The sequence below is a fragment of the Tachyglossus aculeatus genome, chromosome 6 (assembly GCF_015852505.1).
Source record: "Tachyglossus aculeatus isolate mTacAcu1 chromosome 6, mTacAcu1.pri, whole genome shotgun sequence".
Classification (NCBI taxonomy): Eukaryota; Metazoa; Chordata; class Mammalia; order Monotremata; family Tachyglossidae; genus Tachyglossus; species Tachyglossus aculeatus.
Genome location: NC_052071.1, coordinates 29,641,792 through 29,656,235, shown reverse-complemented (window position 1 = coordinate 29,656,235; position 14,444 = coordinate 29,641,792). Strand labels below are relative to the sequence as shown.

At 46.9% G+C, this 14,444-nt stretch overlaps 1 protein-coding gene across 1 annotated transcript in view; it reads left to right on the top strand.

Annotated features, from left to right (window-relative positions):
• The first annotated feature begins 7,061 nt into the window (after positions 1-7,061).
• Positions 7,062-14,444, top strand: part of LOC119929538 (acrosomal protein KIAA1210-like) — a 131,413-nt gene continuing 124,030 nt past the window's right edge. The window contains exons 1-3 of the mRNA XM_038747711.1: positions 7,062-7,066; positions 8,353-8,537; positions 8,676-8,892. Coding sequence (XP_038603639.1) covers positions 7,062-7,066; positions 8,353-8,537; positions 8,676-8,892 — 407 coding nt within the window. The remainder of the gene's footprint in view (positions 7,067-8,352; positions 8,538-8,675; positions 8,893-14,444) is intronic.

Sequence of the window (14,444 nt, the reverse complement as noted above, 5' to 3'; positions counted from 1 at the left end):
TTTTTATTTATTATTATAATTTTACTACTGTATAATAATTATAACAATAGTGATACTTGTTAAGTGCTTATTATGTGTCAAGCACTATACTAAGTACTGGGATAGATATGACATAATCAGGTCCCACATAGGGTTCATAATTTAAGAGGGAGAACAAGGCATTGAATCCCTACTTTCCAGAAGAGGGAACTGAGACACAGAGAAGTTACATGACGTACCCAAGGTCACACAGAGGGTAAGTGGCAAAGCTGTAATTAGAACCCAGGTCCTCTGAATCCAGGCTAATGCTCTTTCCAACAGGTAATGTTGCTTCCATTTTTTAGGCTATTCTATCTCAGCCATCTATTATTAATCTGAAATTCTATATTGCGATATAGAGCAATCACATTTTCCAAAAATAATGCTATCCAAATCAAAGTTGTATTAGTATGTGATGGAAAGAAGCCTGTTACATATCCCAATACCCTCTATTTATTTCTTAATCCATCAGGAGGTAAATTACAGCTGCTTCTATCTCTCTTTCCTTTCTGGTACTACCTCTTAAGTTAGGGGTGGAATCACATTTTCCAAGAAATGGAAACCACCACTACTCCTTTCACTAGGTCAAGAGGCAGTGTTAGAAGGAATATAGTGTTATAGATCCTGATATAATCTGTTGAGAGACACTCCTGGCCAAGAAGAGCTCCAAAATATACATGCTTATCAGCTGTACTACTATATCTGATATGGAGGAATATAATTTCCTTAACTTTAGTATCAAAACCCTGGACTACCACCCCTTTTTTGCTTTAGCAGAAGAGACCAGTCTTAGGTGGAGAAAGCCAAAGACAGCCTTAATGGGTCAATTTTATTATTTATAAAACCTATCACAAAAGTTGCCATAAAACCAACACATTTCTTCCTCTTGGTTAGTTTCTGAGTCATAGTTCAAATTCCCTTAATCCCCGGCTCCTCACTCAAAGTTTAAGAAATCAATCAATCAATCAATCGTATTTATTGAGCGCTTACTGTGTGCAGAGCACTGTACTAAGCACTTGGGAAGTACAAGTTGGCAACATATAGAGATGGTCCCTACCCAACAGTGGGCTCACAGTCTAGAAGAAAGGCATCCTACAAGCAGCCAAGCCAGCCACTTTTATTTCCTGCACCTTTCGAGGGTTCCTGTCTGATCTGTGTTGGAGTCATTTTAGCCCTATTGATTCCCACAGAATTGGTCCTTTCCAGCTACCTTGCTCTGAATTCACCCATTACTGGCCAATCTATTTGCCAGAAGATGATTGTTGTTATTATTAACATTTTCATTTTAGCCTTTGTTTAATGTTCAATATCGTACAAGGTTAATTCTCATTATTTACAATAATCCTTTTCTAAAGTATAGTGTGGGGAAATTCTCCATTCCGATGACAGACCGAAAGCTCTGTAGATTGTAATAATAATAGTATTTGTTCATTGCTTACTATGCACCAGAAATTGTACTAAGCACTGGCATGGATACAAGCAAATCAAGTAGGACACAATCCATGTCCCATGTGGAGCTCACAGTCTCAATCCCCATTTTACATAGAAGGTAACTGAAGCACAGAGAAGTGAAGTGACTTACACAAGGTCAAACAGCAGGCAAGTGTTAGAGCCGGGATTCCTGACTTGCTCACTCCTTGGCCCGTGCTCTATCCACTACACCATGCTGCATTTCAAGCTCGTTGTGGGCAAGGAATGTGTCTGCTTATTGTTCTATTGTACTCTCCCAAGCGCTTAGTACAGTGCTCTGCACATAGTAAGTGCTCAATAAATAAGATTGACTGACTGACTGAATGAATGAACTAATTAATAGTCATGTACCAAGACCTCAAAATGCAACTTAAAAGGAATGTGACTAAAGTTGCTCAGAATCTTTCTGCAGGGGATTTGCAAGGCTTAGCTAGCATAAACTGGGAGGAAGCAATCATCCGCAATCTTCTTGAACATGAAGTGCTCTGAATGATAAGAATCAGTGACAGAGCCCACTGTATAAAACAGGATTTCAGAGGTTAAGGCAACTGAATGAAAGATCTGCTATTCAAGCTAGCGTCAGGGTCATTTACCCAAGTCTGTAGGAGGCCTCTTGCCTGGCAGTTGATTCTTATGCAATTATGTTTCCTCATCCCACCTTGGCTTTTGTATTCTGAGAAAAAGGCACAAAGGACAAGGAAGGTGGTTGTTACAGAGAATACTGAGATAATCAGCTTCACAGAGAACTAGTTCGGTACATCCAATCTTACCGACATCCATTTTAATGCCTAAAGATTTCATGGTTCCATTCTTTTGCTTTCCCTATTTCTAAAATTTTTGCAAAGATGAGATTCAGGAAGCAGAAAATCTGTTCCCCTTTGTCCAAAAAGGCATATGCATTTTCTGTGAATATCTCCTTGAATCAGAAGTCCTTGAGATCAATAGAGAAAAATCAACAAGGAAAAGGAGCTCTGAAATTTATACCAAGATCTGCAGGGCCTCACTGTTCTACAGGTCTGGGGAGTGTGTGAGTGTGTGGGGGTTGAGGGGCGGGAAGGAAGATTTCCTTTGCTCTCCTGGTTATTATAGATGTGTGTAGGTGGGGGGTGGAAGTTGATTTTGTGTTATAAAAATACACAACTCTCAAAAAGGGAGGTAGAACTAAATATCTGCCAGTAGTTAAAGAAATGCATTAACCTTAGTATTGAGCAATGAGTTGACAACAATTCATTCTTATACGATAAAACAGTAGAATAGCCGAGGTCAATGAAACCTTGGGTTATCTGCAATAAAGGTATTAATCAAACATGAATGTTTTGACAGACTTCATTAAACCTTTACTGTACTGTGGAATGAAACAGATAAATCAGAATGCTTTATTCCTGGCATACTGAAAGTGCAGCCTGGTGGAAAGAGCCGGGGCCTAGAAATCAGAGGGCCTGGGCTTTAACCCCGGCTCTGCCACTCATCTGCTGGGTAACTTAACTTCTCTGTGGTCCAGTTTCCCCATCTGCAAAATGTGAATTAAACCTTACTCCCTCCTAGTTAGACGGTAAGCCCCATGTGGCACAGGTACTGAGTCCCACCTAATTACTTTGTATCTACCACAGTGCTTAGCACATTGTAAACACTTAACAATACCATCATTTTTAAAAAAGGAATGTTTGCAAAATACAAATCAATACCCAATAAAATAATATAATGCTTCTTAGCACTGGAAATGCTATGGTATTTGAACAGAGGTGCACAAAATTGCACAGTGGTATAATTATAGTAGAAAAGATTTCTCCCAACTTTGCACAGTCACTTAAGAAAGATATAAAAGTATTTCTAACCTACCCGCGTCCCCACCTGCTGCCTTGCTTGACTGAAGATTGTAAATGTCCTAAGTCATTTCTTGTCCTTCCTGTACACTTTCTTTTAAGCACCTTTTTCATAACAGCTTGCAGACTGCAAACAAAATCCCCATTTGACTATGGTAATAATGGAGTATTCATTCAAGAACAATTAATGAGACTCATGCTGAGACCCAGGACTAAGAAACCAGTGAAGAAATTGATCACAGCGATAGTGGGTTTGGATGGCATCAGTGCTCACTTGAAGTTGTGGCTCGTGCAACTGGATATTGCATGCAGACTGTGGCCAATCAATCAGTGGCATTTATTGAGCGCTTATTGTTATCGACAAGTAGGGGGCAAAATAAGTTAACCGGTGTAAATTGGCCGCAGGGTTCGAGAACCCAAGATGGTGATGCAAATAGAAAAAATGACTGGGAGACATGAGTTCAGATAGAGCAGGAAAGGTAGGAAGATTGACTGCTCGCTCGTTCACTTCCCAAAGGGGGACGAACAGCCCTGATCCCAGCCGCTTCTTCCTTTTTATTTGGTTCCTCATCGGAGCTACACAAAGGATTCCCGCGCGGGGAACGCGCCCTGTTAACAGGAGGTGTTAGTAGGAGACATGGCCCACACAGGATGGGGTCGTCTCAGACAGGGCGTATTCGCCTTGATCACTGTCAGCCCTCCTCGATTTACAGTATCTTCTGCGAGGTGGGCGCCTATTCCTCACACATCCTGTCGTAGAGCCCTGCACACGGTGGAGTCGGTTATGCTAAGCCTTTAGGGAAAATGCAGTCAATGCCGCTTCTGCTGGAGTATGTGGCTAGGGTGGACAACACTTATGCAGAGCAATGTAGTAGGTTCTTGTGAGAGGACAATACATTAGAGTTGGTAAACACATTCCCTGCCCACAACAAGCATGCAAACGTTTTATTTGGCCCCCTGGATTTGCTCAAAGTGCCCTATTGCCCCATCCCTGCTGCCACTAGCCCTGCATGACTGCTGCCCCATTACTTCTTACAATACAATCTAGCTGGGGAGATATGCGTAAAATAGTTTACAAACAGGAAGAAGTGATCAAATAGTCGAGTGTGTAAAATGATATGTGCAAAAGTGCAACAATAAGAATAATGATGGTATTTGTTAAGTGCTCACTATGTGCGAAGCACAAGAAGCATTGAGTGCAAAAAGGCTGAAATGGTAGGGAGGATGTGATCTGAGGAACAAGAAATTGATCGCGGAAAGTCTCCTGGAGGAAGTAGGACTTCAGTCAAAAGGTAATATTGATTACTAGGATAAAGGAAGTCATAAAGCCTTCCTTCCCCAATGACAATAATGAGAAAAAAAAGACAAGTTGCAGAGAGGAAATGTAGATCCAGGAGATGGGAGACTTCAATGGGAAAAGTCACCTTGGAATTCAAACATTACAGAGAAGCTTCTGGGTCATGGCAACTTCTGTGCCCTTTGGTTCCAGTTCTCCAAGCAGAGGCATGCAACAACATCAACTTCACAGACAACCTTGTCTCTTTAAAAGAGAAAAGAGATTAAATGAGGAGCCCAAGGTCATAAGATGCTGAAAAATAAAATTAAGTTCCAGGAAATTTATACCAGTATTCTATACACTGGCCTTCATTGTTTTTTATTTCAGTGCACTTTCTCCCTGGAAAGATTCATTTTCCCCTTCATTTTAGTTTTTGCAATAATTACAATCAATTGGTGCAGTCTAAGGCTGTACCTGCCACAGGTTGAAATATTTAGGGTCTGGTACTTTTGCTGGGGGAAGATCTGCCTTACATGGATTGGCCTCAAAGGAGTGAAGCAGACTCTCCAATATTGACAGAGAAAACATAAACAATGAAAAAGATTTCCCCCATATTTTTGGTGAGATAGCCGGAAAAACAATGGGGTACAGGAACTTTAAAAGGTCTAAAAACTGTTAAGGAGCGTGTGGCAACTGCCAGTGTTTACATCTTTTACCCAGATATGGTCTGGATATGGCCTAAAAGTCACCAAATCCCCCTGCAATGCTGCCCTTTAGGCTTTGGGATCTGAAGACAACTCCCAACTATTCCATGACATAACGATATTGAGTTTCCTCATTTAATCTTTCTACTCAGAGTGTTTTCAAAGTCAGTGGTTTGCCCATGCCAATGCCGACCACTGCTTTAGCAAAACAGATGAGTTTCATAAAAACACAGGCACAACAATCATGAAAACAATCAGGAAAACTCTGAGGCCCGGTGAATAGAGAATGGGCCTGGGGGTCAGAAGGACGTGGGTTCTATTTCCGGCTCTCCCACTTAATAAAAATAATGATTAATAATTATGGTACTTATTAAGTGCTTACTATGTGCCAGGCATTGTACTAAGCGCTGGGGTGGATACATGCGCATCAGGTTGGACCCAATCCGTGTCCCACATGGGGCTCCCAGTCTCAATCCCCATTTGACAGATGAGGTCACTGAGGCACAGAGAAGTGAAGTGATTTACCCAAGGTCACACAGCAAGCAAGCGGCAGAGCTGGGATTAGAATCCATGGCCTTCGGAACCCCAGGCCCATGCTCTATCCACTACATCATGCTGCTTCTTATCTGCTGTGACCTTGGGTGAGTCATTTAACTTCTCTAGGCCTGTTACCTCATCTGTGAAATGGGGATTAAGACTCTGAGCTCCATATGGAATGGGGACTGTGTCCAGCCTGATGATCTTGTATTTATGCCAGTGCTTAGTACGTAGGCTGACACACAGTAAATGCTTACAAGTAGCATTAAAAAAAAAAATGAAAATTATGTGGTATAAAGTAGATAACCAGATAACCTCTAGAGGTCACTTTCAGCTTTCTAATGCTTTATGTCTCCAGCACTGAGGACCGACTACTGGGGTATTCTCAGTTTGGGGCCAACGGCTGGAAAATAAAGAAAAGAGGAGATAATGTAAATAAACTTCTTGGCCTCCTTTCAGAGGCCCTGTGACAGATGAGGAGAAGCTGGGGGGGGGGGGGGGGGGACGGACTAATCTTCTTTTTACCTCAGGTCACAAAAAAGTGTAGTCACATAAATCAGTTCATGTATAATTCTAACAAACCCAGACGCTTTAATATGGACCCTTCATCCCATACCTCAGGGAGTACTTCAGTCTCTCAAGTTCTGGAGTTCCCTTAAGGCTAGGATTTAGCAGAAATGAACCCTGACACTATTTTTCCTAAATTTCTACCATCCTTCTCCCCTTGTTCTTCAAGCTTTTTTGCCCGTCTCTTCTTTCTCCAATGCACCTAAAAAAAGAAAGACAAATAAAAGTCACTTTCCATTTTCGTAAAAGTATGTCGGTACCAATCTGCACCACTCATTCATTCAATCAATAGTATTTATTGAGTGCTTACTATGTGCAGAGCACTGTACTAAACGCTTGGGAGAGTATAAGACGACAATAAACGGACACATTCCCTGCTCACAAGGAGCTTACAGTCTTGGGGGTGGGAAGGAGAGAGACATCAATATACATAAATATATTTATTTATGGAAACCTGACCGTACAAGAAGAAAATCTGTTTATTTTGAGATTTGGGGTGAGGGAATCCAAAAGGGGCAGAAAAGGCTCAAAACAGGGAAATAGGGGCTCCTAGCGAGTGAAATAGAAAGACGAGGCCACGCAGGCCTGGCTTGTGAGATGGGGTCGAGAGGAGAGCCAGGGCTTAGGGCTGAGAAGGGATCAGTGTCCCGGGCCGGGTTGGCCCCGATGCCGTGACAGCCACCGGGCTTTAAACTCCTGGTGCTTCCCCAGCTCCGGGGGCTCGGGCCCTAGGCCCCATCCTCCTCCTCCTCCTGCTCCTCCTTAGGCTACCCCCCAGAGCTCCCCACCCTCCTCCTCCTCCTTCACCGCCCCCCACCAGGCCCCCCACCCCCTTCCTTCTCCTCCTCCCCACCAGACTCCCCACCCTCCTCCTCCTCCCCCCACCAGACCCCCACCCTCCTCCTCCACCCCACCAGACCCCCCACCCTTCTCCTCCTCCGCACCCATTAAAATCCTCCACCCTCCTCCTCCGCCCCTCACCAGACCCCCCACCCTCCGCCTCCTTCTACACCCCCACCAGGCCCCCCACCCTCCTCCTCCGCCCCTCACCAGACCCCCACCCTCCTCCTCCTCCCCACCAGACCCCCCACCCTCCTCCTCCTCCTCCCCCACCAGACCCCCACCCTCCTCCTCCTCTCCACCAGACCCCACCCTCCTCCTCCTCTCCACCAGACCCCCCACCCTTCTCCTCCTCCGCACCCATTAAAATCCTCCACCCCCTACCAGACCCCCCACCCTCCGCCTCCTAAACCCCCCACCAGGCCCCCCACCCTCCTCCTCCGCCCCCCACCAGACCCCCACCCTCCTCCTCCTCCCAACCAGACCCCCCACCCTCCTCCTCCTCCGCCCCCACCAGACCCCCACCCTCCTCCTCCTCCCCACCAGACCCCCACCCTCCTCCTCCTCCCCACCAGACCCCTACCCTCCTCCTCCGCCCCACCAGAACCCCCATCCTTCTCCTCCTCCGCGCCCATCAAATCCTCCACCCTCCTCCTCCGCCCCGCACCAGACCACCCACCCTCCTCCTCCTCCTCCGCCCCGCACCAGGCCCCCCACCCTCCTCCTCCGGCCCCCACCAGACCCCCCACCCTCCTCCTCCGGACCCCACCAGACCCCCCACCCTCCTCCTCCGGCCCCCACCAGACCCCCCACCCTCCTCCTCCGGACCCCACCAGACCTCCCACCCTCCTCCTCCTCCCCACCAGACCCCCACCCTCCTCCTCCGCTCCCCACCAGACCCCCACCCTCCTCCTCCTCCCCACCAGACCCCTACCCTCCTCCTCCGCCCCACCAGACCCCCCCACCCTTCTCCTCCTCCGCGCCCATCAAATCCTCCACCCTCTTCCTCCGCCCCCCACCAGACCCCCACCCTCCTCCTCCTCCCCACCAGATCCCCCAGCCTTCTCCTCCTCCGCGCCCATCAAAGCCTCCACCCTCCTCCTCCGCCCCCCACCAGACCCCCCACCCTCCTCCTTGACCGCCTCCCTCCGGCTGCGACCGAGAGGGCCGGGGGCTGCGGGCGGGGGGCTGCGGGCCGGGGCCAGGGGCTCCCAGCCATCGCCCCTCCCGCTCCTCCTGGGGGGTCCGGGGCGGGGACGGGGAGCGCAGCGCCAGCCGGAGGACCGGAGGGAGGAGGAGGCGGTGGCGGAGGAGGTCCAGGAGGAGGAGGGCGGCAGGAGGAGGAGGAGGGCAGAAGCAGCAGCGGCAGCAGGAGAAGGAGAAGGTCCAGGAGGAAGAGGGCAGCAGGAGGAGGAGGTGCGGGGCTCCACGCTTGAGTAGGTGGCTTGGGGCGGGTGGGAAAGGGAGCCAAGGGAGGGTCCAGCCCCCGGCGCCCCCCGAATGCTGCAAGGCGACAGCTGCCGGCCCTGCCGCCCATCCTCCCCGCTCCTGCCCCCGCACATCGCCTGCCCGAGGCCCCCAGCCCCGGGCTCCCGCTGGACCGCGCATCTCCCCTCACCCGGCCTCGCCCGCAGAACGCCCTTTTGCTCTTGGCCAGGTATGTTCATTAGTCTATGATGACATTTGTTAAGCGTTTACTACTACTAGTACTACTAATAATGGCATTTATTAATTCCTTACTGTGTGCAAACCACTGTTCTAACCGCTGGGGAGGTTACAAGGTGATCAGGTGGTCCCACGGGGGACTCACAGCCTTCATCCCCATTTTACAGATGAGGTAACTGAGGCCTAGGGAGGTGAAGTGACTTGCCCAAAGTCACACAGCCGACAGGTTGCGGAGCCAAGATTTGAACCCATGACCTCTGACTCCAGAGTCCGTGCTCTTTCCACTGACCCACACTGCTTCCATGTGCGAAGCAGTGGTCCAAGCGCTGGGGGGGATACAAGGGGATCAGGTTGTCCCACGCGGGGTTCTCAGTCTTCATCCCCATTTTACAGCTGAGGGAATTGAGGCCCAGAGAAGCGAAGTGACTTGCCCAAAGTCACCCAGTTGACAAGTTCAATCGTATTTATTGAGCGCTTTCTGTATCCAGAGCACTGCACTAAACGCTTGTGGCTTCATCGGGATTAGAACCCATGACCTCTGGCTCCCAAGCCCGTGGTCTTTCCACTTAGCCACACTGTATGTTAATTAATGATGGCATTTGTTAAGCGCTTACTATGTGTGAAGCACTGTTCTAAGCGCTGGAGGGATACAAGAGGATCAGATTGTCCCACACGGGGCTCACAGACTTCATCCCCATTTTACAGATGAGGGAACAGAGGCCCAGAGAACTGAAATGACTTGCCCAAAGTCACACAGCTAAGTCATCGAGGCGGAATTAGAACCCATGACCTCTGGTTCCCAAGCCCGGGCTCTCTCCACTGAGCCACTGTACGTCCTCCACAGAGGACCAGAGACTAAGCGCCCCCTCCCCTAACCCCCTTCCTGCAGCCATCGACCCAGCTGAACCCTGTAGACTTGGGGGCCCAGGGGAAAGTGAGGGTTAACCAGGCCCTTCCTTCTCCTACTCTTGCTGCCCACCTTCTCACCCTTCCACTACTTTTTAAGCCCCCGATCAATCTGTCGGATTTTTTAGACTGTAAACCCGTTGTTGGATTGGGACCGTACCTATATGTTGCCGATTTGCACTTCCCAAGCGCTTAGTACAGTACTCTGCACATAGTAAGCACTCAATAAATATGATTGAATGAATGAATGAATTGATTGAATGCTTACTGTGTGTGCACAGCACTGTCTTAAGTGTTAGTGTGGCATAATACAACAGGGTTGGTAGACATGATCCCTGTCCGCAAGGAGCTTACAATCTCCAACTGAGGAGCGTGGAAGCAGAGGGGGACCATAAGATTTGTAACGATTTTGCTAGACCTGAGCCATCTGGACAAAAGGTTGAAGGAGGAAGAAGTTGAAACAAATGGCTAAAATGTGTCTCGCGGATTATCCATTAATCAGAGGTCTCATTCATTCATTCAGTCGTATTTTTTGAGTGCTTAATGTGTGCAGAGCCCTGTACTAAGCGCTTGGAAAGTACAATTCGACAACAGAACAATCCCTACCCAACAACGGGCTCACATCTCTGCTCTCCATCTCTTTCTCGAATGGTGAGAGGATTTTGTGGAGGACCCGAATGCTGAGTTTGCACAGATCTTGCTGTAACCTAAGGCCTGGCTTGAAAGTGGGGATTGATTAGGGGAAGATGCAGCACTGTGGAAAATGTCTCACTGGTCTTAAAGAGGGACGTGCTTGGGGTGCTTTGCTCACCAAATCCTGAATTGATGGGTATAGGTCTAGACCAAGAAGGCCTAGACTGTAAGCTAAATAGACCATAGCTTGTCTTCTAGACTATAAACTCATTGTGGGCAGGGAATGTGTCTGTCATACTGTGGTGTTGTATTCTCCCAAGTACTTAATATTGTGCCCTGCACACAGTAAGTGCTCAGTCAGTATGATTGATTGATTGATTGACAAGGCCTAGGATAGCCAATTTCACAAAACAGAAATGAACATGCACCCCTTCTAGGCTTCTAGACTGTGAGACCGTCGTTGGGTAGGGACCATCTCTATAGGTTTATATTAATGTCTGTATTGCCCTCTAGACTGTAAACTTGCAGGTGGGGAGCATGTCTACCAACTCTGTTGTAGTATACTCTCCCAAGCACTTAGTACAGTGCTCTGCACATAGTAAGAGCTCAATAAATATGATTGATTGATTGATTGATTGATAGTGGGCATTTAACAAATTTTGTTATTATTTTGATGATGATTGGGTTTCCTGTCATAACTGATGAGCCTCGGTTTAGTCACAAATACTTGGGACTAAGAACCCATGGGAAGAAATTGAGTGTAGTGCTAGTGTTTTGTTTTGCACAGCACACTCACACTCTTTCATCCCTTCCAGTCATGTTCCCTCTGGGGCAATGGGTACAGCAAGTGACTAGCCAGGCAGTGGTGTGGCATACTATGAAATGCATATGATAATTTTACATTCTAAACTCATTTCCAGCCAAAATGACTGCAAGCATGATGTCAAAGCTGTACTGTGGTGTCTAGACAAGCAGGCAGTTGCTAGGGTAACCCACATTGGTCCTGCTGTCCACTGCGCTCTCCGTTCTACATCTTCTCAAGAGTGGCCATTTTCACACTGGTTTCACAACTGAGAGTCTGGATTTCAGCTGATCTGTCTTCCATTTGATAATAATAATAACGGTAGTATTTGGTAAGTACTTACTATGTGCCACGTACTGTACTAAGTGCTGGGATGGTTACAAGCAAATCAAGTTGGACACAGTCCCTGTTCCATGTGGGGCTCACAGTCTCAATCCCCATTTTACAGATGAGGTAACAGGCAGAGAAGTAAAGTGATTTGCCCAAGGTCATACAGCAGACAAGAGGCAGAGTGGAATTAGAACCCATGACTTTCTGACTCCTTGGCCCATTCTCTATCCACTACGCCATGCTGCCTCTCTGTGTCTTGATGTGAATATGGTGCCAGACTTACAGGCAGTTTTTTCACAATGACCTTTCACAAACTTTCTAGGCTCAGGTGAATTTGGCTGGAATCTGTCCGTGTTTGGTCACGTGTGCCTCGGAGTCCCCTTTTATCAGTGTCATCACTGGCCAATCCTATACCTTCTTTTCCCTACAGTTGGAAATTGGAATAGTCAGTTTCTAGACTGTAAGCTTCTTTTGGGCAGGGAATGTGTCTACCTACTCTGTTATATTGTTATGTTGTACTCTCCCAAGCCCTTAGTACAGTGGTCTGCACACAGTAAGCGCTCAATAGATTGATTGACTGGAAATTGTATGAGTTTGCAAATGACCTCCAGGTCTCCCCTCTTCATACCCCTTCCCCCCTCCTTAGCAGCACATCCACTAGAGACCTCTTTCCAGGCCCAAGGAAAATCCCAGGATTATTTAACAATACAATTACTCAACTATTTCAGTACCTACATTCTAGAAGTCTTGATGCAAAAGAGAAACAGAATTTTAACTTCACAAAAGCTAGATGCAACTGTGGCAACTAGCCTAAGAATGCTCTCCCCCCCCCCATTATCTCTCTCCCTCTCTCTCACACACACACACACACACACACACACACACACTCACATGCACACCTCCCCACCCAACCATCACATTAATGGAGCAGCTTTCTCAAAGACAATTCCACCCCTGGCTGACTTTAAAGTCATCTTCATGGCACATATATTGTTTTCATTAGCAAGTCAATCAAGGATTTTACTTAACATAGGACTATTCCACTGTTCTTCTGAATGGCATATTGACTGTGTATATTACTTCCTTCCTTGACAGTTTCATTGCTTGCAGTATCAGAGTCATTGTAAATACTTCTAGTCAATCTCACTGGCCAGTTCCTCTGTCCCCTCAGCCTCTTGAGTTGTGTCCACTAAGGTAAAAGCTTCAGGCTCAGGGCTTCGTATTTGATGGGGTGGTCTTTCTGCCTGGGAGAAAACCCCTTCACAAAATTCCTCCCTCCTCCCCCAGATACCCCTGCAACTCTCTGCTGGAAAATGCTTGTTTACTTACTCTTCGGTGGAGTGCTGCCTCAGAGTTAGAATCCCCTGTTGGTCAGCCAAGACTGATGACTTAAAGGACCCTAATAGAGTCAGTTCACTGGTCAGGGGAGGTGGTGGTTCACAGCTGGGCACAGGCACATAGAGAGAGAGAGAATGACCATTTTGCATAATCAGCATTTTTCATGTTGTCACAGAAGTTCTGATGTTTCTTCAGCACACTTAATTAGGATGTTGGTAATTTTCCTCTTATATTGGGCTGTATTCTTGCATACTTTACCATATGAAATTCAGGGGCTTAAATATAATGCGATTGAAAGCTGCAGTATCAACAAAGTATATGAATCTCGTTCAAAATTACATGAATGTTGAAGGTATTTTAATGGTATGCAACTTCACATGTGGTTTTTTTTTTTTCGTTTGTTTTTTTTCCGCCTCCTCTTTTGAAACAGCCTGGCCTAGTGGAAAAACCACAGGCTTGGGAGTCATAGGACCTAGGTTCAAAGCCTGACTTTGCCACTTGTCAGTTGTGTGACCTTGGGCAAGTCACTTCACTTCTCTGTGCCTCAGTTCCCTCATCTGCAAAATGGGGATTCAATTCCTGTTTTCCCTCCTGCTTAGGCTGTGAGCCCCATTGCGGACCTGATTAACTTGTATCTACCCCAGCACTTAGTAAGGTGCTTGATGCATAGTAAGCATTTAACAAATACCACAGTGATTATTATTAATATTATTGAAGCAAGTGGGACATTTTGGAATTACAGGAAAGCAGCATGGTCTGGTGGTTAGAGCACAGTCCTGGGAGTCAGAGCTCTGCTACTTGTCTGCTGTGTGACCTTGGGCAATTCATTTAGCTTCTCTGTGCCTCAGTTACTTCGTCTGTAAAATGAGGATTAGGACTGTGGTCCCCAAATAGGACAGGGACTTTGCCCAACCTGATTAGCTTGTATCTACCTCAGTGCTTAGAATAGTGCTTGACATATAAAAGTGCTTAACAAATACTATTATTATTATTATTCATTCATTCAATTGTATTTATTGAGGTCTTACTGTGGGCAGAGTACTGTACTACACGCTTAGGAAAGTACAACACAACAATAAGCAGTGACATTCCCTGCCCACAGTGAGCTTACCTCTGGAGGTGAGAAGACAGACATCAATACAAATAAATAAAATTACAGACCTGTACATAGAGAAGCAGCATGGCTCAGTGGAAAGAGCCCAGGCTTGGGAGTCAGGGGTCATGGGTTCAAATCCTGGCTCAGCCGCTTGTCAGCTGTGTGACTCTGGGCAAGTCACTTAACTTCTCTGTGCCTCAGTTACCTCATATGTAAAATGGGGATTGAGACTGTGAGCCCCACGTGGGACAACCTGATCACCTTGTAGCCTCCCCAGAGCTTAGAACAGTGCTTTACACATAGTAAGCGCTTAACACATTTCATCATTATTATAAGTACTGTGGGGCTGGGAGGGGAGAAGAGCAAAGGGAACAAGTCAGGGAGACACAGAAGGGAGTAAGAGATGAGGAAAAGTGGAGCTTGGCCTGGGAAGGCCTCT